Source organism: Acyrthosiphon pisum, chromosome A1 (genome assembly GCF_005508785.2).
Source record: "Acyrthosiphon pisum isolate AL4f chromosome A1, pea_aphid_22Mar2018_4r6ur, whole genome shotgun sequence".
Taxonomy (NCBI): Eukaryota; Metazoa; Arthropoda; class Insecta; order Hemiptera; family Aphididae; genus Acyrthosiphon; species Acyrthosiphon pisum.
This window is the reverse complement of record NC_042494.1, coordinates 78,843,347-78,869,606: the sequence shown is the minus strand read 5'-3', so window position 1 is coordinate 78,869,606 and position 26,260 is coordinate 78,843,347. Positions and strand designations below refer to the sequence as shown.

The window sequence follows — 26,260 nt, the reverse complement described above, 5'->3', positions numbered from 1 at the left end:
ATAAAACCACTAGCTTCCTCACTCCGCTCAGAATATAAAATAGAAAAGAATGTAAGTTGTACATCACATATTAAAACAACTTTTAATATAAAGTTTTGGTTGAATTTTCAAGTTCAACCATTGCCATCATAATAATATTATTTGAATCGTGTACGAATGGGGTTTTGAGAGTGCCCGAATGTTCGGGAATATATTATATATTGTTTACCTATATGTATATAATATTATGTACCTTACCTGTAACATTTTAGAGGAATTGGAATCTAGAAACAGTACCATACCCATATTAATATACGAGTATTTGATTGATTCCAAGTTAGTTATACAGTCATAACTTTTTAAGAAAGTGTTAAATATAATCATTGTTCACAAACAAATGACTTTATACCGTTGTATTTTTTAATTTATTTACTTATTAATTCACATACATATTAAATAAATCATGATACAAATTTCAAACTAATTATTATTTACATTATTACATTATTTTATAAATAGTTAAAAGTTACAACTTATTAAGGCATGAACACATCAACAAAAACAGTTTATTGGTAAAAATACCATACCTACATTTGGCGTTTCTTTAATTGAATTGTTAATTTAAGCAATTCAAACAATATAGACTCATTGATTGAGAAACAATAATAAAAATATTGATTGGATGAGATCATAATACATAGATATATTAGGCATATCAGATTAAAATGTAAAAACAATTTTTTTTTTATCATTTCGTATAATCATTATTTTTATACCTTTCAACCTCAAAGGTGCGTACTATGTACGATATTCACGTGCACGGTCATGATTTAAAATCACTTCCTCGTTGCTTAAAAATCAAACTCTGGTCTAAAAAAATTTAATTCCTCGCTCTCGACGACCTGTAATGATGACGGGTCACCGCAATCCAATAATAATGTGCTTGAGTATATGCTCCGGTCTCTGGGTCAAATTACTCTATATGAATTATTATATTGTATATGCTGGTGGTGGTTCTACAAAGACGTGTCGCAGTTATATCGCTATCGTATTATTATAATGTCGTTCCCGTTTTCATTTGAGCCAGTTCTCCTTGATCATGTCGGACGCTTTCTCGCCGATCATGAAAGCCATCGAATTGGTGTGGCCGGCCGGTATGACGGGCATGATGGAAGTGTCGACCACCCGGAGGCCTTTGACGCCGCGCACTCTGAGCTTCGTGTCCACAACGGCGTCCGGGTCCGTGTCCGGCCCCATCTTGCAGGTGCCCGACTGGTGATGCAGGTTGGTGGACACGAGTCCGGTGGCGCACATCCAATACGCATCCGACATGAACTGTTCGTGTTCACAGCCGGGGAACGGAATCGGCAACAGCCTCGAACCGTATTTTTGGAACGCCGGAGTCTCGCTTACTGCAATGGCCTGTGACAAAAAGTTAGCGCACCGATTAAATCATTATTGGTACCTGGTAGTTAGTTGTATATATATAATATACACTCATAATAAATAATGTGTGGAGGTTGCTGATCAGTATTCATAGATAACAGCAATTAATATTATATATATTAAAAGGATATGTATAGTATATTCAAGTGTGACCGAAGATCATACTGGCAACTAGTTACCAAAGTGGCAAAGTGGATACACGCAATTAAGGTTGTAGTATCTTTACAACTTATAATATTAAATAATATAGAATGATAACTTTTAAACACTGCTATATGACTAATATAAACTTATAAATTTATAATGACGATAAAAAAAATAATATATAATTGAAATTAAGTGAATTTCAAATTCAATAGATTCGGATTGATAAATGTTTTTCTTTATCATAAACCGTAAGTACCCACAACCACATATAACCATTGTGATAACTAATCAACTTTTTTTTTTTAATCTTATGTCGGTGGAGTTTAATATAAAGTATATATTAAATAAAGCATTTTATTCATTAAGTTGACAACTCGGTAGTTATCGGTAATATTTTGTATATTTGTTTTCACACCTACCTACGTAATATTATTTAAAACCACTTAATTTAAATAATAACGTGTTGAACTTTTAACAATAGTCAATTAATGCAATTAAACAAAAACTATAATTAAATCAAAGTTACACTCTACTATTAGAAGAACTTCTGTGGAATTTAGATCGAGTGGTACATTATCACAGTATTCGCCTGTTTATTTTATACCGTGGTCCATAGCATAATATTATGTTATGTACTTTAGAGTATAGATCCAGCTAGGTGTGTTATTAGTTCTTATTACATTGCGTATACCTACTGGGCAATGGCTATTACTATGCTACGCCTGACATCATAAATTGTAAATAATATTAATTATAGACATTATTGGACTATTATTATTCATTATATACTTACAAATTTGTAATGACCACGTACCTACCTATCTATTTAATTTTATACTTAATAATACATTTACATATTGATATGGAATCAAATATATAAAGACAAAATATTATACTTATTAAATAATTATATGTGAATCGATATAATCAAAAATAGTATATATAGGTCAAGTTTAAGCAAACAATTTAGAAAGAAAATACATTTTAAATGTTTTTAATTTTTTTCAGATTAGCTTGATGTATTTCTTCATTTTGTCCGTAATCAAATACATAACATTTATGGAACAAGGTTGAATTATATATTTGCTTGATTGTATTATTGTATTGAACTATCAAATAAAAAATGTATCACTCAAATATAATACACTGAACAATTATTAAAAAGAAATAGAAAATAAACATGATAAATAATATCTATTGGTACAATAAAAACTAATAATACGTATGTCATATAATTATAAATTTATAATGTTATAAATAGATTCACGTTTTTAATTTTTAATTTGTTGGTGCCTATATATACTTTATTAATGCCTATTTGTTATTTTATAAGTATAAATAATGTTGTTCAAGCGTTGTAATACATGTAATTATGTATTTATGTAACTACCTAAGTAACTTCTTCCTAGTTCTATAATAAATTACGAGCATTAAATGTACCTATTAAATTTTTACTATAATATACTGAAACGGTAAATGATGGTTATGAATTATGATGTATAGGTACTAACATATGTATAATATTACTGGACACGCGCCATAACGAATGTGTTACACTGAAATAAAGTAAAAGTGATGCAATGCGAAAAGATTGAAATCGTAATCCACAAAAATATTTTTTAAATAAAATAAATAAATATATTCTAGGTATTTAATTTTATGGTACATAAATATTGCCAAAATAAAAGTGTCTTAAAAGTTACAGAATGATGTTGTTACTAATGTTTTCAAATAAATACAAAAATATTAGGCATCCAGTAGAATATAATATTACTAAATATTATAGAACTGTAATTTGTACAATCTAACCATAACAATCAATGAGCTAAAGCTAAATGAAAGATTAACGAACAGCTGAAATATCGCGTCTCATTTGTAATTAGCAGTTTTGTTTGAACAACTCGTAATTACATGACGTTATTTACGTGCATTGTGCATAGTATAGTATTTTATAGGTAATATAAAATTATAATATAAATACATATATTTTTAATTTCATTACTAAAACAGATTACTTTTCTATAATTATTTAGGTACGTATCGAAAATATTATACATTGACGTTCTTGAATTTAAATTGTACTCAATTAATACGGGGTTCAAAGTTTGGACGTGCCAATAGCTGTAGGTGCCTGGAAAATATTTCTCGGTTTATTAAACGGCCTACACTATATATATAAAAAACTTGTGCCTACATAGACGAATACAAATTGATCGCAATCAAACCACTAGTCTATATCTCGTATTATATTATATTTATAAGCCAAATACTGCTCACTCATTTATCGCTACATCTTAAAAAATACAAAACGTATGAACTTGAAATTTAGTATAGTGGTCCCTCTAATTATCTAGATGTGTAATAAGAAAAGATTTTCAGATATTTCTATTTTAAAAAGGTGGTCAAACGGTGATCTTAAGATTCACGGTGAATTTTTTTTTTTTGTTTATAAATGGTAGCTATTAGCTTTTCGGGCAGATCAGGTACAATCGTTCCTTAAATCAAATGTATGTTTTTATTAGCTTATATATACTCAGAAACTATACTCTATTGATTTTCACGAAAATCCCAGAAATTATTTTTAGAGATATTACTAAAGTTTAGATAATAAGTAGTTTATACCACGTTAAAAATATAAGCATAAACAAGTTAAAAAGTTAAAGTTAAGTTAAAAGTTATTTAATTTTCATTAACTTAACTGTTTTTTATTGATATAAACTTAATAAATAACGAGTTAATTTTAATCAAATTCAAGTTACGGTAATTTATAAATGATTAAATAATAAATATAATATAATTATTATATATTATATTATATTTTCCATGGAAAAAAACGGTTCACGGGCGAAGCCGAAATATTCAGCTATAGTATTAAATTAAACAATAAAAAACTTGGTTTGGGAAACTTTGCGTCTGTCACCAAGGGGAACTTTTTAAAATATTTTCTATCCAAGCTTGTAAAAATATAGTTAGTGAAAAGTATAAATCCGACCCGCGACTTGTGGTTGCCCATTATTCTCAAAGCTATAGGTAGGTACCTAGTACCTACTCTGACGCCGATTTGTCAGTGAACTGAGGTACACTAAAACACACTGAGATACACTCAAACAAAAGTACGTCTATATAACATATAACTATATAAGTATATATTATATTATAGTATATTATAGGATTTTATTATATTATAGGATTTTCCAAAAAAACTGCACACGGGCGAAGCTATAGATGTTACGGATGTTCAGCTATAGAGTATTAAATTAAACGATAAGAAACTTGGTTTAGGAAACTTTGGTGTCCAAGGGGAACCCTTCCAAGGGTGCACGACACGCAGAGACTGTAATATAGTAATATTATAATATAAGAAAAGTCGCACGACAAAGAGTTGATAAACGCGGACGGCATAAACCGTTGTGCGACGTGCCCGACCGATCGATGTTTCTGCAGTAGCTATTTGATCTTCTTGATGACCAGACGAACAAATAACTGGTACAAGGCCGTTGGGTCGCGTGGGTTTCGCGCGCGCGTTCTCCGAGTCAGTGGCAGCGGGCGCGTCAAGGTCTAACCAGGAGCGCCGCGCACCGGTGTAGAGGACGGGATGATAAATAAAATGATATCGCGGTATATCGTTTATTATTTGCGTTACACTGTCACGATTAGCTAGTGATACCAGATCTCTAACAAACGAATTTTAATAATAACACTGCGGCATATCGTCGACGGCCGGTTAATAATAATAATAAATAATAATAATGGTGGTACCTAATACATAATAACCGGTTACCGCGGCGCGAAGACGTTTCGTAACGCCACGCGGTGTAAACATTATATTATTATTATTATTATTATTACCCGCGGAGAACGAGTTGTTGTTGTTGTTGTTATTGCAGTGCACTGGTGGTATTTGCTCGATTGCCATTGTCGGGCAGATGACTTGACGTATGAGTATGAGTACGCGTGTTTTCAAAAATAGTGAAAACGGCCTCAAATGCATAACACTATACGCCGCAGACGCGACTCATGCAGTGAGGTGAATAAAATAAAGTCTTATCATGTACATCATAATAATATCTACATAGTACTTACGCGTGGTACTTTCGCAAACCGATGTCAGTGCACTCACTTGTATATTTGATGTCGCGGATCCGGAAAATAATGTTTGGAAGAATAACATTAAGTTATATTATGTATAATATAATATGAAGCTATAATATTATGTGGTTACTCGTTAATGAATACAAATTAATTTAGATGTCCAATAGCCTAGTAAATAACGTGCGATAATCTAACTCTGACAGTCCAAACTTGGAATACTGCGAATAGTAAATATATTATTTGTTCATAAAAAATTATGAAAATAAAAATAATCGAAGCTCTCGAAAGTGAAAAAGCTCTACCATACAATGACACAGTAACTGTGTAGCTATATATATTGGTATCGAGAATCAGAATCGGTATTTTATTACGTGTTTAGTGACACAAGTAACTTGTATATAATTAATGCGTAGGTATCGAAAGTAAAATAAGTGTCGGTATCTCCAAATATTATCTAAATACCCTATATATTTAAATCCCAAAAGCATTATTGACCTTGATTGTTGAAATTATTTTATATTGATTATCCAATTGTATACTTATACCTCCTCATGAATTATGAATATTATAAACAACTCAAATTGATCGAAAGAACGACTGCGTGCTAGTATTATTATACAATATAAACATACGGAGAAAAACAAGTGTATAATATTATAATATTCAGCAATCAGTATACAAGAACTACGAGTATATACAATATAATAATTTTTTTTTAATACGCAAGTGACGTTTCATGTGTACATTTTTGTTACGACAGAGATTCTAAAAAATATTGACTTGCCTTGGGCCATAGGTTAGGTTTGGTTAGAGCACACATAACATTATGATACAAATAAAATTCACAGCTGATGTCCAAATATTATTATACATTTATATACATTCGTAAATCATAATAAACTATGGCTGTTGACCAAAATATAAACAAATAGGTGGTTAATATACATGTACAACCAAAATTCATATTTTCCTTCCTCCAATACATCCGAAGTAAACCATTTATAAACATAACGGTTTGATTCAGATGATGTTAAATAAAATTTTCGTTTAGATAGTATAATGAAAATAAACACATTTATTCTTCAGTAACGTATTAAGCTGTTTTTAAAAGCTTATATTCTTACGATATAATTTTATTATAGTGCCTAATTTAGCGGATAATAGGAAAATGGAAATGCTTTTAAAACTAATTTAATAAACCTAATATAACGTAAATGTGTTAACATTCCCAGAAAGTTTTCTACAACTTTCCCATCCCTCCCCGCAAGATATAATGAATTATATCATACCTTCAAAATATTTTTACATCGGAAAATAAAAGGAAATCATCAAACCGATCGTCAAATTAACATCAGACGTACCTATTACTTATGATTTATCCATTTGGGCTAAAAAAAATAATTCATAGGTATAGTCCATCTGTGACAAATTAAAAAAGATACGGTTTTTATCGATGACAGCCCTTTTGCGCCAAATTGATCTGCTTACAAAATTGACAATAATGGTTAGGTTAGGTGTAATTTAAATTTCAAGACAACTAAATTGTCATGGTTTTATATTCATGGCACGTTATAAGTTATAACACAGTTATCTTTATACTTGATAGATCTTTAACTGTCTTGGCGGCGCGGAAGTAATGCAAAAGCTGTTCCCGCGGAGCCATCGGTTCAAACTTCAAACAGAAAAAAAGGTCTTGACTATCTATACATTTTTAAGTTTAGTATATTATTGTGTTTAAAACAATACGTATTGTATCAGTTTTACTAAGTAGTAGACTTGTACCTACTGCCACTGTGTTATCGGTTATTATCGTTATTCATCAAATCATTGCGTACGAACAATTGCAGTGTAGTTTTGTCGGCTGTCAGTGCACTATTTATTTCTCTTTCTGGCTCACACGCAACATAGACAAAATGCATTTACGCAAAATCATTTTTTCTATGTGTTTAAGTAATCTTAGAGTAAACTCACCCATGACAAAAAAGATAGAGAATAATACTTTTGAGGGAATGACATATCGATTTGTCTAAATATTGTCTCAAAACAATTTAAACATCATTTAAATGTACAGCATTTTTTTATTTATTTTGAAAATCAAATACAAAGTCAAATAATAATAAAATATAAAATCGATATGCCATTCCCTCTAAAATATTATTCTCTATCTTTTTTGTAATAGGTGACTTTACTCTAAGATTACTTAAACGCATAGAAAAAATGATTTTGCTTAAATGCGTTTTGTCTATGTTGCGCGTGGGCCAGAGAGAGAAAACGAATAGTGCGCTGAAATCCTCTTAAGTATATTAGGTACCTATACATATATTATTATTGTTTTTCTCGTCCGTTATTGATTTTGTTTATATTATTTAAATAAAAAATTATATTGGTCATAATTAATTTACTCACCACAATAATAATAGTAATAACAATAATTACCTGCTTTATGCCTTCGATAAGAGTTTCTCTGTCCCGCTTGTCCGTCAGGTAGCCAGCGTAGAACATTGGTGCTTGGAAAGGATTGTTCGACCTCAGCTTGACGCGTCCGCGACTCAGGGGCCGGAGCAGGATTGGCACCAGACCCCAAGCGTCGTGTTCTTTGAACTTTCCGTAAACCTGATCGTAGAAAGTGTCGTTCATGCCGAGCAACCGACGCAACGACCCGCCCGTGTCACCGGTTAAGGCCCCTGGACCGAACACCAGTTCCATGTCAGGCGCCACGGATCCGTTGGTCGCATGCCGCGTGGCCGTGAACGCTAGCGCCTCCGCGCCCCCCGGTATGGTGAACGGACCTCTGCCGCTGACTGCGTACTGGAGTAGATACTTGGGGTTTCGGTACCGGCTTTCGATAATGGTCACCGACTGGTTGACCAGGAAAACCAGCCCGGCCATGGACACGTGATCCTGCAGGTTGTAGCCCACCTTGAGGTCCTTGACGACGGGCACGCCGACTTCGGCTAGATGATCGGCCGGCCCTATACCTGACAACATCAGTATCTGTGGCGTGTTGAGTGCTCCGGCACTCAATATTACCTCCTTCCGTGCGTGCACCACTATGGTCTGTCCGTTTTTCACGAACTTGACGCCAGTGGCACGTTTGGTGTGTGGGTCCAGTAGTATCTTTGTTACCAACGAATTTTTGGTGACTGTAAAGTTTGGCCTGTTACGGATTGGCCGTAGGAACGCCTTTGACGCGCTGCACCGGGTGCCGTGGTCTGTCGTGGCCAGCACGTACGAGAAGCCCAACGGCCGCGGCCCATTGTGGTCAGCTGGCACGTCGTAGCCCAACTCGCGACCGGCGCGCAGAAACACTGGGCCTAGTTTGGTCTTCCACGTAGGCTCCTCCACCTTGAGATACCCGCCGCGGCCATGGTACGGTGACTCCGTCAGCGGGCTCTGCCTGACGTCCTCTGATTTCTTAAAGTACGGAAGCACTTCCGCGTAACTCCAGCCGTCATTGCCCAGTCTGGCCCAGTTGTCGTAGTCGTCTGGCACGCCACGCGTGTACACCATGTAGTTGATAACGCTGGTACCACCCATCACTTTGCCCCTAGGCCACAGGCACTTCCGATCAGTCATCGCACCGCATATACCTTCCTGCTGTTCCGTTCGGTAGCCCCAGTCGAATCCGGTGCCGATTAGATAGCTGACCAGCAGCGGCACGTCCGTCATGGCGTTCTCCTCGCCGCCAGCCTCAATCAGCAGCACCGTCCAGCCAGCCACTTCTGTCAACCGGTTGGCCACCACCGAGCCACCAGAACCGGCACCCACCACCACGAAGTCATACTGCCGCCTCACAAAACCCGCGTCTGGCACGGCATCTTTTGGTGTCGGTCCCAGCATCCGGTAATATTCGACCACTGCCTGGAACACGGTATACGCCATACTGTGGCCTGACCCGGCCATTGACAGAGTCACCACGATCACCGCGAATACCACACTCGCGGCGTTCATCGTATATTTGTAAATTCACAAAAAAAAATCTAAACTATATGAGCCAAACCGTTGAGATCCACAGTCGTCAAGTTATTGATCGATGGCAGTGTTGTTGTTGATCGCTTTGGGTGCGAGCTTGACACAGTGCGTCCGATTATTTTCCCTCTAAGTCTTTTGCAACCATATATACCATTGCCACTACTAACGCCGTTGCTGTGTATTAAACTGCTGTTGTACCTCTACTTATGTATTATATTGAATTTCTCCTCCGCCCCTCCGCTAAACGAATTGCGTGCACCTTTCGCCAGCATCGCCTTCTCTAACACAGTATAGTTAACGTTAAAATGATAATATAATATAATATATATTGTATGTATTAGTTATATGTGCTCGGTCAACAAGACGTCATGATGTTTTTTTATATGATATAATATATGTAATATAGTATTATTAAAATCTTGTTTTATACGTGAGCGCTGCCAACACGTTGTTACCAAGGTCGGCAAAAAAACGAAATGGTCCATACTAACTCAGTGAAGTGTATATTTGAGTTTTTTTAATCGAACTGAATTTTTATCAAAGATGAAACAACTATAAAATTTTTTTTAATTTGATACTTTGATGAAATTTTAACATATTATAATATAAACATACAATATGTACGTGTATTGTTTAATTTCATACATTGATTTTAGTCTGCTTGAAACATCATCAGATACTATATATATGTAATATTATATTGTTAAATACTATGTAAATACACTACATTTTATTGGGACACATCGGAATCGTGTTATTTTGTAAATTAAGTAATTATTTATAGTGATTTCGTTTTACAATTTCAATAATCTTTTTCAATACTTTAATAGCTAAGGACTTACAAAATAAATAACTATACAAAATAAACTATTAATATTAAAAATAAATATCAATTTAAAAATGTCTATACTTCATAAAATTTACAAAATATTTTGACTCATTTTGAGCTGTTTACGGACATTTTCAACTTTTTTAGTTTTATTTTCTATAAATATCAATAAAATGTTATTAGTTAGGCCAAAAAGTGTCAGAATTAATGCAAAGCTCTTGAAATATTGTTACAATAGAAGTTAAAAAATATTAAAAATAGATAGGCGCCATTTTTTTTGTAAGCATTTAAAGTTAAAAATTATAAAATTTTAAATTAAAAAATTATTTTCTAGTCAAACATTTATAAGACGTACAGCTTTTACAGCTAAGGATTGATAATTTAAAACAAGGTTCAACTTAAAAAGGTAAATACATTACTTTATTCAAAATAATATCATAAAATATACTTAGTAATATATCAAAGGCTGACTGACCTCTTCGCTCAGAATCGTTTTTCGTATACAATGATAGTATATCACTGCAGAATTCACAATCCATTACAGTGACCCACTTGTGACTTACTGTAAAGCAAAGCGACACCCACTTGCCCACTTTTTTATTAAAAAAATATTCATAAAAATAAAACATAAATATAAAATAAAATAATAAATTAAAATGTTGTTTCTTATTATTTTTAAATTAAACATTTTTTTTAAATATTTTTTGTTTATTTATTTATCGTTTTTTTGTTATTACATGTTTTATTTTGTAAGTCCTTAGCTATTAAAGTATTGAGAAAGATTATTGAAATTCAAAACGAAATCACAATAAATAATTACTATTTAGGTTTGCACACATACTCATCCTAGACAGAAAACATTCATTTTTATTTTTATATGAAGATTTTAATAATCAGTTATTAATATACCACACTGTATACCTAGTCTGTATTTAATAAAACAAATAATTGTATAATGTCACCTTAACCTAACCTCATCATTATAATCATTTTAATACATATAAATGTTTATCAGGTACTCATAATGAATCATTCACAGAACAAATAAATTAAAATAAATGAAAAATACTTTTTCTTGAATATTTACTATATTATGTTTATTATTTTAATGACAGTGTCTTCTTTTTTAAGTATAGCCTGATAAGTCATAAGTGATAGCTAATTGAACAATGAACAAATAATAGTTATCTTACAAAATTTTATAACTCCATACAATTATAGATAAATATATACTTTAAGACTAAGGTGGAGTAAACATTTATTTAGATAAAAGTCATAAAAAAAAATATTTTCTACATAGAATATATATTTAATTTATGGAAAATGTTAATTTTAACATTTGGTGAAAATGTCTAGTGTTTATAGGGTTATTGGTTTTTGAATTACAACAAAATATCAAAAATCGATGGATGAAAATTCGTTAATTTATCGGTTTAAACCCAATATCGTAAATATTTAAAATTAAAATGCTTATACAAAATTAATGTATTACTTTTCGGTAAACTTTTAAGTTAGAACAATTTAAGGTAGAGCAATTTGTGGGGAATCTAAAATAATATCTAAAACAATACGTGACATAGATAGAATAATATATTATACATAAACACTATAATACAATGTACATATAAATAATATATTATAATAATTTATTCCTTATATTAATCATAGAAACCGGGACGGCGTGACGTCAATTAGGCGCTTCAGTTGAGTGGGAGCTTAAGACTTATATTTTAAGAGTTATACGTGTTGATTCGTATATATTGGGTTTTCTTCAAAGATATGATTAATTATGATGCGAGCTTGACATGTACTGCGGAAATATATATTTTTAGATGATCTTCGATAATTAGAAAGGATTTTAAAACGTGTAATGAAAGTGTGTCCGATTCTTATTCTGATGATTTGGTTCAATTTTATTTATGATTCAATATAGGTTATATAGTACATTTTGTCTATTCACAATTTATTTGGTTTTGAGGGAGGTGGTGTGGAAATTAATGGCTGACTTCATGGCATTTTGAAAACCATTAACATATGCTAGTTTTAATTTTCAGGAATTGTTCTAATTTTTATATTTAGACTTTAGAGTTCATAGTGAATCACTGAATCCATAGATAATACAAAATGTTTTTATATTTTTCCCACTACGAATCAATTGTTAAATTATACTATACCTACGTTTTGTTCAAAACCGTAGGTAAATAATTAGCACTTGTACCGTGTTTTTAAATATAAGATATAATAATTTTTTTTTTTTTTTCATTTATTCAAATTAATTGTTTTAATACACTTAGTATTATTACAATGTAGCTTAAATTAACATAATGTATAATATATTTAATAATTAATATAAATATTAGCTATTTGCTTATCTAACTATGGCATATGTGATTTAATGTATAGGTTTAATCGGGAATCCGGACAAATGTAATTACGGGGAAATAGTGCCTTTGGCAATGAGAGTATTTAGTACTGTGGAGAGTAGGGAGATAAGAGGATTGATTAATGAGCTTAAATTAGATATAAACTTAGAACAGCTGTCGGTGAATTTTTCTGTATGTGAGTTTTGTTGTTGTTTGGTGGCTTCTGCGTAAGATTTTGCTGTGGAGTGAGTTTTGAATTCAGGGTGCTTAGCTGGAGGAATTTTTGGAGCAACTTTTTGGGAATCTGCCTTGTATACTGGGCATCCCTTAAAGTTGGCTGTGTGGTCTCCACCGCATTTAACGTATCTTGGTTTGTGGTGACAACTGTTTTTCGTGTGTCCGTATAATTGGCAGTTATGACATTGCGGAGGGCTACGCTTTTTATGCGGTTTCTCGATCTTAACGTTAGTGTTGAGTAGCGATGTGATGTCGTGAATGTCTTTATTGTTGTCTTGAGGTAGGACATCCACAAAGAATAGTGGAAGGGGGGATTTGCTTTTGTTTTTGGCGTTGTACACGTGTTTTACTTTGTGACCTAACTCGTTCAGAGCGTTTATGATGTCAATGTTTAATGTGGAATAGTGCAGGTTTCTAATGACGACTCTGTAGGTGCGGAGGTGACGGGGGATATGTGAGTGGAAACTGGCGTTCGTTTCATGTAAGTGGTCAATGATTTTATTGTAATTTATACGACTTGAGGGTATAACCTTGAGGTATGTTGATGAAGCCCTGCAGATGAAACCTTTCGGGCTGGTGATATTGGTTAAGATTTTTTTGAAAGCGGAAAAGTTCGCTATATCTTTTTAACAAAGATTGGTGGAATGACAATGACCGGGTCTCTGACCTGAACTGTGTGAGGCTGGTTCGTTGGAGGAGCATGAACGAGTTGGATGCGGACGTGGCTGCTGCTTCTTGGTCGCCGGACCAATCATTTGTGGCGAGTGCGGCAAAACGATTTGGTGTTATAAAAACTTTTGATTTTTTGTCAGTTAGACTCGGCGACAGCGACGAACTGGACAAATTTCTTTTAGACGGATTGGGTGTGCGTGGCGAAACGAGGCCCCGCATTACGGGCGCTGTTGTTCATTATAAGGTTATAATAAAAACAAGTTATTAATGTTGACTAAAATATTGATAATGTTAATTGGCGTGCACGTACAGAGATAACGGAGCAATACACCGAACAAAGCGACGTAGGTGCATTCATATTGAATGTTGGGGCCGAACTGAGATATAATAATTAATAACAGTAGGGGGGATAAGTAGGATTTACATAAGTAACCAAATCTTATGCAGGTGCTTTAAAAATATTTTTGAAAACTAAAGCAATATACTATTGTATTTATTGTTATTTTTTTTCATTTAATTTTACAGATAAATATATTGCAACATCCTTTAACAATAATATTATATTTTATAATTGTTATTTTATATTTATGCTACCATATAAATTATTAAATTATAGCATAGAAGATATGTTTGTATTAAAAGCGTTAATAATAAATAATTCGTTAAATGGTTAATATTGTTGACATCTTATGTTTTTGGAAAATTGTTACTGTAAATTGTAGCTAAGTATTAGGGAACCACAATTATTAATTATTATATTTATCATAAAATTATATTGCTTTTAGAATATATACCTATTTTCTAATACGCCTACACTCAAGGCTAAAGGCTAGGCATTAACGAGTTAAAAAGTTAAAGTTAAGTTAAAAAGTTAAGTTACTTTTAACTAAATTACTTAACGAGTTACTTTTTTTTAAGAAGTAACTTCTATCTTAACGAGTTACTTTTTTTTTAAAGTAACTTCTAACTTAACGCGTTAATTTATTTTATAGTCACGTTAAATTATTTTTTTCTTTGTATGAACCCCAAAGATTTATTATAGTATTTTGTGTAATAAAAAAAAATAATAGTAACAAATAACAATAATTATTATATTAAATATAAATTATTCTGCTATATATTACTATGCAGGAATCGAATATTCTAAATATTATAGACTGTCGAAGTGTTCTACACTATGTCTGAATTTTAAAATATCGTGTTTAAATACAAGTACTAGAGATCTACCGACTACCATTGATTAAATATACTATAATATTATAGTTACTGTATTTAAACAATGCTAATAGTTAATGGAACTTACAAAATGTTAAAATATACGAAACGACTTATGAGAAATAAAGAATTATATTTTATATATTTCTTATTCACAGAATATAGTATATCTAATACCTTATATATATTAAAGATTAGTGCCGTGCGGTTAATTATTATTTAAATAAAAAAATTAAAAAATTTTTTTTTTAAAAACACACTTTTCTAAAATGAAAAATGTGGGTGGTGCTCTTACACTTGACTTATACTTCCAGTCACTATCTTATACACAGGATTGAACAAAGAAGTGTATGTGAGACTTAGCTCGGCTTTAAATGTTTTGTATGATGCACCACCCACTTTTAAATTTTTCACCAGCAAATTTTTCATTTTAGAAGTGTTTTTAAAAAAAAAATTTATATTTTTATTTTCTACTTTTTAATTAAAATTAAAATTTTTTATTAAACGTTTAAAAATATTTATGAAACAAATTTCTTATATTTAATAAAAATAATCAAACTACTGATGATTATGATTTATTAATAAATAAATAAGTTTATGGGGTCGTGAAATGACAAGACTTTTATTTTGTTTGACACAACAAATTGAAATTTTTTTCTGTTTATTCAATGCTGGTATTAACACGAATAATATAAATCAATTTTAATTTTTCATTCAAAATTTCATTATGAGATCATTATATTTATAATATATTTTGTTATTTTACAGTACTTATAATTTATTGTCCTTCATTTACAATTTCTTTCGATATGTTTTGACGATGTTGTCTCATTCTTTCGACTTCATCCAAAGCTGTACCACTGCAGAATCCGTGTAGGGGGGATGCTGGGGACTTCGGGGCATTTGTTAGACCTCAAATTCAGTTTTAGCGACCCCGAAAAACCCCATAACTATTCTTTTTACACCATTTTTCTGTATTGTTATAATAAATTTATATGGCTCTCAATATTTAATTTTTATAAACAAAATACATTGTAATATAGATACTGATACATCGCAATCAAAATCCACAAAATGGAGACATGGAGTCATTTAAACAAATAATTTGGGCCGGAGTGGCGCAGTGGTCACGCAGTTGATTACGACTCACACAGTCATCGGTTCGATTCATAGCAAAGTGCAAAAAAAATGTGTGTGATTCTACGCAGTCACCATTTTCCCGTGCTGTCGTCCGATTGCGTCATCCGGTTTCCAACTAGGTCCCACTCCACTGGGAGTGAAGACCGCACATGTCTCCTCTTGGAGAAGGGGGGTAGTATCATGCATATAGTGATATATACATAGATAAATAGATCACATGGTCTCCCTACTACCCACTTGTGATAAGCATTGTCAAAGACCTTGAGGTCGTTACAATGAACAAATATAGAAAAAAAAAAAAAAACATTTAAATGCTTGCCATGTATTCCTAAAGAAAAACTCTTCTCTACTTCGACTTCTTCTATATAATATACCTATACAAATAATTTAATTATTTTGTTGGATTTCATAATTTATAAGTACTTACAACAAAATACATTTTATTAAGATAAAAACCTACATTATAATATTATGTTATTTGTAAATCTTTAACATTAGGTGTAAATGGTATAATTATTAGTTTTATATTAAAAAAAAAGTAACTTATTTTTAACCACCTAAGTTAAGTTACTTATTTTTTCCAACTAACTTGTAACTTTAACAAGTTAAATAAAAAAGATGGGTAACTTTTAACTTTAAACTTAACTTCCATTTTTCCAAATTAACTTAACTTAACGAGTTAAAAAAATAGTTGCCCTACACTGTTAGGTTAGGTATGGGAATGAGCGAGTTGATTACATCTTAATTTTCTTTTGTACGGTGTAGCAGATAGGCAATATAGGTACATTACTGTGTTACTGTGTTGAAAAATAACATAACATTAAAATATTACGGGGAGTATCGTCTTACTGTAATAATATAATAATATAAACAATAGTCAATAATTTATTATTATTCAAATTAAAATCTTAAGGGACCTCGCTACTGCAGTCAATTTTAGTTGAAAAGACCTAAAGTATTGAAAAAATTAAAGTTATAGTTAACGTTGTAGGATATTGATTGTGAAGAAAAATTTGAATTCACCAGTAAATTATCTATAGATCCTACGAAGCACTTTGTAAAAACTAAATTTTATATTATTGTGAACTGTAATTGAAAACTTAAAAATATGAATTTTTTTGAATCATAATTAAAATTAATATTAATATTAAAAACGGAAAATGTTTCGCACGATCTACAGACATTTTCCTACTGAATTCAAATATTATTTCAGAATCAAAATCAGAGAACGTTAACTAACTTTAATTTTGTCAAAACAAATGTATGTTTTTGTAAAATTCATGTAGTGAAATTTATATGGTTATCGAGTAATATTGAAATGTGCAAGCGCATACGAGAGAGGATATCCGCATTTAATTTCACTCACACTAATTATCATTTACACAGATCCCGAGCGGCTATGATAAGATTAGTAATTGCCTAAATGTTGCCCCTTAAATAATGACCGTAGATAGGCCCCTTAACGTTGTCTAATTTTTATTCTGAAAAAAATATTTGAATTCAGCAGAAAAATGTCTGTAGATCGTACGAAACATTTTCCGTTTTTAATATTAATTTTAATTTTAATTATGATTCGAAAAAGTTCATATTTTCAAGTTTTCAATTACAGTTCACAATAATATAAAATTTAGTTTTTACAAAGTGCTTCGTAGAATCCATAGATAATTTACAGGAGAGTTCAAATTTTTTTTCAGAATCAAAATCGGACAACATTCTTTAATTTTGTCAATACTTTAGGTCTTTTCAGCTGAAATTGACGGCAGTGGCGAGGCCCCTTAACAGCTAACTTTAATTTTGTCAAAACAAATTTATGTTTTTATAAAATTCGTGTAGTGAAATTTATATAGTTATCAAGTAAATTGGCATGTGCATGCGCGTACGAGAGAGGATACCCCATAGAAAATAGATTAACCGCATTTAATTTCCCTCACACTAATTATTACTTACAATTAACACATGGGTCCCGGGCGGCTATGACAAGATTAGAAATCGCCTAAATGTTGCACCTTAAATAATAAATAATGACCGTAGCGAGGCCCATTAATATAATAAGAATGCGTTGAATGTAAACAATTTTAGTTAATTTTTATATTTTAAGCCTAGTGATGAATTTTTTATTACTATTATAATGGTGTAAATTTATTTATTTATTGTGTCTGAAGACAGTTTTTCTAGTAGAAAAATGCTCTGATCATTAACTTTGATAGAGGTTTCTCGAAGAAAAAGTTAGATCTTCTTTGCTTAAAATCGTTTTTAATCATATAGGTACAATTATTTATCATTGAATTCAAATTTAACACATCCATTACAGGTTGCCTACTTAATGATGAATTATTTATTTATTTCAAATATAAGACCTATTAAAATATGGAAATGTATAGTGCAATTACAAACTAATTTATAAAAATACTTAATACTAAAAAGATTTTGATTTTGATTTTACAATTTAAATATTATATGTATAGAACTAATACTATAAATTATAATATACTATTGACGATGTTCATTCTAATTCTTCTGTACAGCAGAGCGGTTATATTCTATTTTCCCCATTATTATTTTCGTGATTCAAACCACAATACCATAACGCAATTATTGCAAAATTCATTTTAATACTCATATTTTATCGTTGTATAAATAATATGCATTGTTACAATAATATTATGATATTAAGATAGGTACTATTGTACTAGATTTTACGTGTCATATTATTGTGGATTAATAAAATGTATATCAAATATCTTACTTAATTAAATATTCATAACTAATAAGTACAAAAGTAAACACTAATCATACCATGGAAGATAGACAGTCCATAAAACAAAATTAACAGTATTTATCAACATTTTTAAGAACATTTTATCTTATTTTGGAAGCTTATAATTTTGTGTGATTTGATTTATGGAACTAATTTTTAATATTAGCGAATAATAAATATTATATTAAAAACACGGCTATATTACTTATCATACATGGAACATTTGATAAATGAAGACGTATCAGCTATAAAGTATAGACTATTGAAAGTTTGACAAGATTTTATATTAGGTACATGCTCCTGTTATTTTAAATTCATTAAAAATACTTATCTATTAACTATTGACAGAATCGTAAAAATCTTTATTTATTTTATCATTGGAAAATTTTTCCAGTAAATTCTATTGCACTTTCATTCTAATAAAATTAAAGTCATTTGATTTTTAACTAATCCAAAATTATTAAATTTGATTAAGTTATTGAAAAACAAAAACTTCTAGTATTATTTATCAACATAATTTCAAATAATTTAACGACATTTAATATTATTATTTCTTTGTTTTACAATTAATATTTTATTTAACATTTTTAGAAGAATAGAATTTAAAATATGATCATGATATCAATCTTACACCCAAATTTAATATTTTTAAATGGTAATGGAGACTAAACAGTATCAATATTGTAACACTAAGTTAGGGATCATATTACTCTACTATATATACATCGAGGCAAAAATATTTGCCAATAGCAATTTTCATCATAAGCGTTCTGTTTATATTTATGGAATTAACTCTCAAACCTAATTGATTTTGACGGTTGCATTTTCAAAACACCTTCTATATAATATATATTAAGTATATAGGTATATTAAGTTAAAGCTAAAATTATACACTCTTTATAGGCTTATAACTACAAAAATAACTATAATACAGCATATTTTTAATTTAAATGACACTGAATATCATATAGCTATATTCGTTTAAATTAAATGCAGATATACCTACCTAATATGTTAGAGATTTTCTAGATTCTAACGTATGTCAAACATTTTAAATAATAAAAGAAATGTACTATTCTGTTGAAAACTAATAAATATATAATTAAACATATTTAGTCCCAGAATTCACTTCTCATGAATATAAAAATACTCTTGTTTTTTACTGTCCTTGGTCTTGGGGAAATGTATAAATTACATTTACAGTAAAATGAAATTTATGTCCAACGTTTATATCATAATCAATAAAAAATATAAATGTACACCTAATATGTATATTCTTAAATTGACAATGATACAAAATAGAATGCAACAAATAATTTTTTTTATGTACTAAAAGTGGTACTTACCTATTCTATCTAAATCTTTCTAGAACTTTTGCAACGGCGATCTCACTATAATTCAAAATCCACTTACCAATAATCGTATCAAATTCATAAATCTGTACGATGCATTTTAATTAATAAACTTATTGTATCAAAAATAGGTATAGCTATACCTAGGTACTTGCTATGGATTTGCGTAATTTTAATTATATCATAGTATTTTTCCATTAATGTTTTTTGTAACAATAATTATTTTTACTGATATTACAATAAAAAACTGATCAAGTTCGTGGACAAAGCAGACAAGGTTTTACATCAAGTGCTAACAATATTATTCGCTAATATAAGTCAATTTAAAAGTATAAAATTGAGCTGCGAGGTCGGTTATCGTGATGAGCGAGGACAAAATGATATTTATTTTATTTTATTCAAGTTGCAATAATATATCTATATATATATGTAGAGATTTTTTTTTTGATGGGTAAAATAATATTCACTACTTCAACCTCATTCGTCTTTATATAAATATTTAACCGATTTATTTATTTTTATTTTAAATTATTACTAATTATTAAGAAGTAAAACTGATATAAGTGAATTTAAGTGCATATTTTACGTTAAAAATTAAAAATTATGTATTTAGGTAACAATACGTAACCTACTTATTGTTTATTACTTTAATAAGAGTATATAGAATCCAGTCCATTTAAAATATGTAGAATAAATGTATGTTTGGGGGGAGGGGGGGGGGTGAAAAATATAAATGATAATTACGTTACACTTAGCTTTGAATTAATAAGAAAAAACAATTTATCAAAAGCCAAAAGGTACCACTTTCTTCTACGCATAGGTAGGTACTGCTTATATTACCAATAGATTATTACAGAGTAATATTTATCACAGTCTTAAATATTTTTAGTTTACTTAAATTGAAAATAGAAATATAAACATTATCGCTTTCGAGTTTCTTAAGAATCTAAAATTGACAATTTATAGAGCTATAATTTATGTGAATTATTTTACTTGAATTAGAAATTTATTTTAACTAAGCATTCAAACCGTTTTTGTTAAGTTTATTGGCAGGGGAAGGAATATAATATTATATACATACTATTATATTATAATATAAATTATAATAATGGTAGATTTCTAAAATATATATATTTGGTGGCTTTTTGGTCGTTTAAATGTCGTACGCTTTAATATTAATATTATTATTATTATTATTAGTATTAGTATTATTTAAAATAAATTTTCAAACTGGTTTAATCGTGAACATGACGGATCATACGTTTTGTAAAAAAAAAGTTTGAATTTAGCTCGATTAATGGTTAAAACGTGACAATATGTACCCATAAAAAGGAAATCAACGTATTGTACAAATACATATTGTGTTAATTTAACATTAGTTGTTTTAATAAAAATAATAGTTATAAGATATTAGACTCCAGTCGTCAACTTTAAAAACAACGACTGTTAATCACTTATGCCTATATAATATTAATGCTATAATAACACTGGATCGCTGGCATAATACCTAATTGATAATGATTTACCTCATAATAATATGTCTATTAGGTATTAGTACAATTATATAGGTACCTTTAAAATTATATAAATACTTATAGATATACTTTATAACTATTAAACTATAGATGTATTATATGCCTACTGAATGATTCCACTGCACAAACGAGTCTGTTTTTCGTCCAAAATAGGAAAAACGCCTGAACCTTATGTTACACATCCTGGCTTAAATATATTAATTGTCATTTAAATTGTGTAATAACGTAATAATAATAAATGTGTACAAATACTAAATAACATTACGAATAAAATCTACATAGAGTAAATAAACAATTATTGTATCGACAATATTAATATCTTTGGGCTAAAGTGTCGAAAGTGCAGGTTACCTAAATCTGTTAAACGATTTTAGTTTAATTGCGGAACCCATCATATATCACTTTATCTCGTTTGTGTGAAATAGAGACATCAAAAGCAGCAGCGGATGCACGCTTAAGCCACAAAAAGTACAAACATATAAGGATAATTATAGATATAAATTACCTGTTAGATATATATAAGCACACAATTATTATGTATATCATACACGATATTGCAGCATTTACGATTTCGCCAGTATTTCTATTACGGCTATATCAACGAGTGATTCCCAGTGATTCACACCTTACAGGTGGGTTTTCTATTATCATTTAATTTTAGTCATACGTTTAAGTAGCATAATTTTTTTCGTCAAGTCTTTCTGTTACACCTTGTATAATAATAGTCCTGTTGCACATACAAAGGGATACAAGGTTATTGGTGGTCATCTCCATCAAAATAAGTGGCGGGTGGCTTAAAGACTGGTACATTTACTGGCTTACTGCTCGATTATTTTATTACATTATAAGATAAACTAAGAACTATTAACTATACTTATTATTGTAGGTATTATGATGAAATTCGCGAGCTTGGAATCAAAGAGTTCTATATCAAAAAATTTAAATTAAAAAGTGTTATCTAATAAGCCAAATAGTTATTGGAAACAAAAAATGCTATCGGAAATAAGTATATGTAAATATACAATAATTATCGTGCAACTTTGTTGTTGTTATTTGTCGCATTTCACACGCGGTACGTCGATGGTACTAATTTCGAATAAAGGTACCTACTCCAGATGACCAAGTCAGTACCTATAATCAATAATGCACAAAAAACACATTGTTAAAATTAAGTTAAAACAATTTAATTAATTTGGAATCAATATGTTCTATCGATAGAACGTTTTATTAAAAAAAAAATAGAATTGGGAACAAAAAGTTTTATCAGTAGAATTTTTTGTTTCCAAACTAAGAATTTTAAAGTTATTTAATATTTTGAGTACTTACAAGGATTTATTTTTGCAATACCTATTAATAAATTGATAGCACAGAAGTTTGCTGATTTTTTGATGCCAAATATTTCAAAATCGCTTCGTCGAAAATACGTTATTTTAATTTTTGAATCTTAAAAACGCTCTACTGAACAATTTTGATATTGTCACATAGAACTCTTTGATTCCAAGTCCGCGGAATGTTATTAACGTAATACACGGTCTTTTTTTTTTTTGGTACATTTAATATTGTGTGTCGGTGAGTATGTGGAAAAACATTAATAATTTGACATCCTTAGACAAAATGGGTGTACGCCACTGTGCTATACCGTGAGTATACCGTCTATACCGTGGCCGTCTCAACAAACGGTAGCAAGCAGTGCCATATTAGTACGAGTAAACTATACGAAATAGCGATGATAATGATGAGTAATAACGCCGTCGTCAATTGATCTTATAATAATTATGATTATATATCATTACTGTCGTGACGAATCGACGCCGCGATCTACGCGATTATTCCATACCCAAATAATATACCATTACCGCGTTATCGCGCCGTCGCCGTCAACCGCGGCAACTCCGATAGCGGTGGCAGGTGGCAGCGGGGCGTCTGCGCCGTGCGTATACCGCGAGTCACGACCACGTTGGTAGTCCGGCGTCAAACTCGCCGGTGTCAGGTTCATACTTCAGTGACGGTCAGACCGACGTCGCGTCGAGATCGCTAACGTGCGAGATTATATTTTTCACGAGAATAGTATAATTCGCCGCGATACGGTAGTGGCTTTTATTTTGTGTTTTTTCCCACGCACCGTTTTATCAATTTTTTTCGTACGATATTTTTGCGCCATTGTTGACGGATTTAGCGGATAATAACGACAATAATAAAATATTATATATAGCACGCCGCAAATAACTTACAATCGAATTACCAAATTTCCAATCTCATAAACCTCGCTGAACTCTAGTACGTTAATAGTAACAATAATCATATCCATAATATGTTGTTCGTCGGTACGCATCAACCGGTCGGATGTCTTTTTGCATTGTGATAACGTTACCGAAACTACGAGCTAGGCTGGAAATAGTTGAGAAATACTCAACACTTGTCTTAGTCTGTAAGCGACTACAGCTACACACACGCCCGCATCACTACGCCGGTCCGAGTCTAGCTGAGGTAAGGGACTTTTCGTTGTTTGATTTTATTGTAGCGTTTCATCAGTGGCGCAAATAGGATCAAATGTTTAGGGGGTGGGCTCAAGCCCCGAAAATGTTTTTTTAAATTAAAATATATATTATATATATATATATTATTTTTTTAGGGGGCTGTAAGTGATTTTTAGGGGCTAAGCACCCCAAGCCCCCACCTATTGCGCCATTGCGTTTCATATACCTACGTGTGATTGTTTTGTGACGCACCGTTACCACTTACCGGTAGTGTCGTACTGTTGTGTAACCGCGATATTTAATACAATTTCTCCAAATCCCCATCATGCAATATAATATTATATAGTTCCATCCTATCAATATAATATTATTAAATATTATAATCCTTTGCGTTGTATTTTTAAAATCCGAGGTTAATTTATAGTTTTACTTTTAGCGGAATTTTAGTTGAATTATTTTAGGGGAAGTTTAATTTTTTTTTATTAAGTTTACCTTTTAATAGCAAACATAATATAGATATGAATTACTTCTCTCTTTATTTCCTTTATCTTTGGAGAACTTTGCCTATAATATATATTATCTTCGAGTTTCGACTATAATAACTACATCATCTACTGACTACTATACTGCAATCATCTCGTACCGTACAATATGTATTTCCATAGTATACGTTATCTGTATTCTGTGGTATCAATAAACATAATATCTTGAATTAATTTTTTAATATAATAATATATATTATTATGACATGCCTCTCTGCGTGAAGGATCCATATTCCATATAATATGCTGTAATTAAAACGCTAGACGTAAATTAAATCTATTAGTTGTTTGTAAATAAAATTTTAATCTACAAACATTATTTTAACTTATATATCCATATAGGTAAATTGGTAACCTATTTGTAAAATATTGTGTAAAAATGTATGAACCAAAATATGGAAAATAATAATTTTGTTGACACTTTGACTATATTAAGATGTTGGTTATTTTTTTAAATTGTTATTCATTTAGCTACCTACTTTGTTTTTTTAAATATCTTATTATTATGCTCATTATAGATAATATTATACATATATTTGTATATAATAATATGTAGGTATGTTGTATACAAGCTTACAATGTATGCTCAATGATATAGTGTTGACAATAAGTTATGAGTTGGTTGTATAATATATAGCTGCTTCAATTATGTTTTCTATTCAAATAATATAATGTGATATACCTACTAGTGGCATGGTAAATATCATAAGAATTTAAATTAGATTAATTTTGTTTTTAATTTAGGAAAATGTACACTATATTTAAGACACGTACAATTAGTAAATACAAATTTTTAAAAATAAAATTTTCGGTACCTAGACAGGTTTTGTTAAAACCTAAAATAATGAGTCGTGGTTGCAACCCTCCCTCCCCAACCAATTTAAACCTAAAATATATTTTCACAAGTAATAATATTTGCTGCATTATATGTTAACATTTTAACATTAGTTATTTAATACATTACATAATTATACATAAATAGGTACAATAGTTTTTAATTAGAATATAAATAATTTATAACAATTAAGTCAGTTGATTTTTGTCCTGATTTTGGAGACACCCCCTAAAATGTTAATATGTTGATTTTTTTTATCAAAATAGAAAATTATTAGAATAAAATTTATTAAATACGTTTAAATTTTTTATAAATTATTGTTATTTAATTTCACGCAACATGTACTTATAGATATTATATTCTTATTATCATTTATAAATTATAATAAATGTACACTCATACTCTGTTTATCTGTTAGATTAGAATGTATTAAACTACAACGTACTATATATTAAATAATACATTAATTATCGTAATATATTCTTTTTACCAATGTACCTATTATACGACAAAATTATGTATGTGCTATAAAATTGTGTTTTCGTTGTTCAATTTGAATATTTTTTAAATGTATGTAAAATGTAAATAAATTTCATAATAGATAAGTATCGAAAAAATCTCATTCTAAAATATTAGTTTTGTGTGTAGTTCCTGGATTCAAAATAAATA

The 26,260-nt window shown here is 30.3% G+C and overlaps 2 protein-coding genes across 3 annotated transcripts in view; one reads left to right on the top strand and one right to left on the bottom strand.

The window, feature by feature from the left end:
• Positions 1–377: 377 nt before the first annotated feature.
• LOC100168857 (glucose dehydrogenase [FAD, quinone]) lies at positions 378–10,229 on the bottom strand. Its single transcript, XM_001942520.5, has 2 exons — positions 8,101–10,229; positions 378–1,401 (listed from the first exon to the last, which is right to left on the bottom strand). The coding sequence occupies exons 1-2, from the start codon at positions 9,613–9,615 to the stop codon at positions 1,054–1,056; spliced, it is 1,863 nt and encodes a 620-aa protein (XP_001942555.1). The 5' UTR covers positions 9,616–10,229; the 3' UTR covers positions 378–1,053.
• Positions 10,230–23,690: 13,461 nt separating this feature from the next.
• Positions 23,691–26,260, top strand: part of LOC100168031 — a 40,274-nt gene continuing 37,704 nt past the window's right edge. For both annotated transcript variants that reach the window (XM_029487580.1, XM_001946491.5), the window contains exon 1: positions 23,691–24,224. The gene's annotated coding sequence lies outside the window, so the exon portion shown is untranslated. The remainder of the gene's footprint in view (positions 24,225–26,260) is intronic.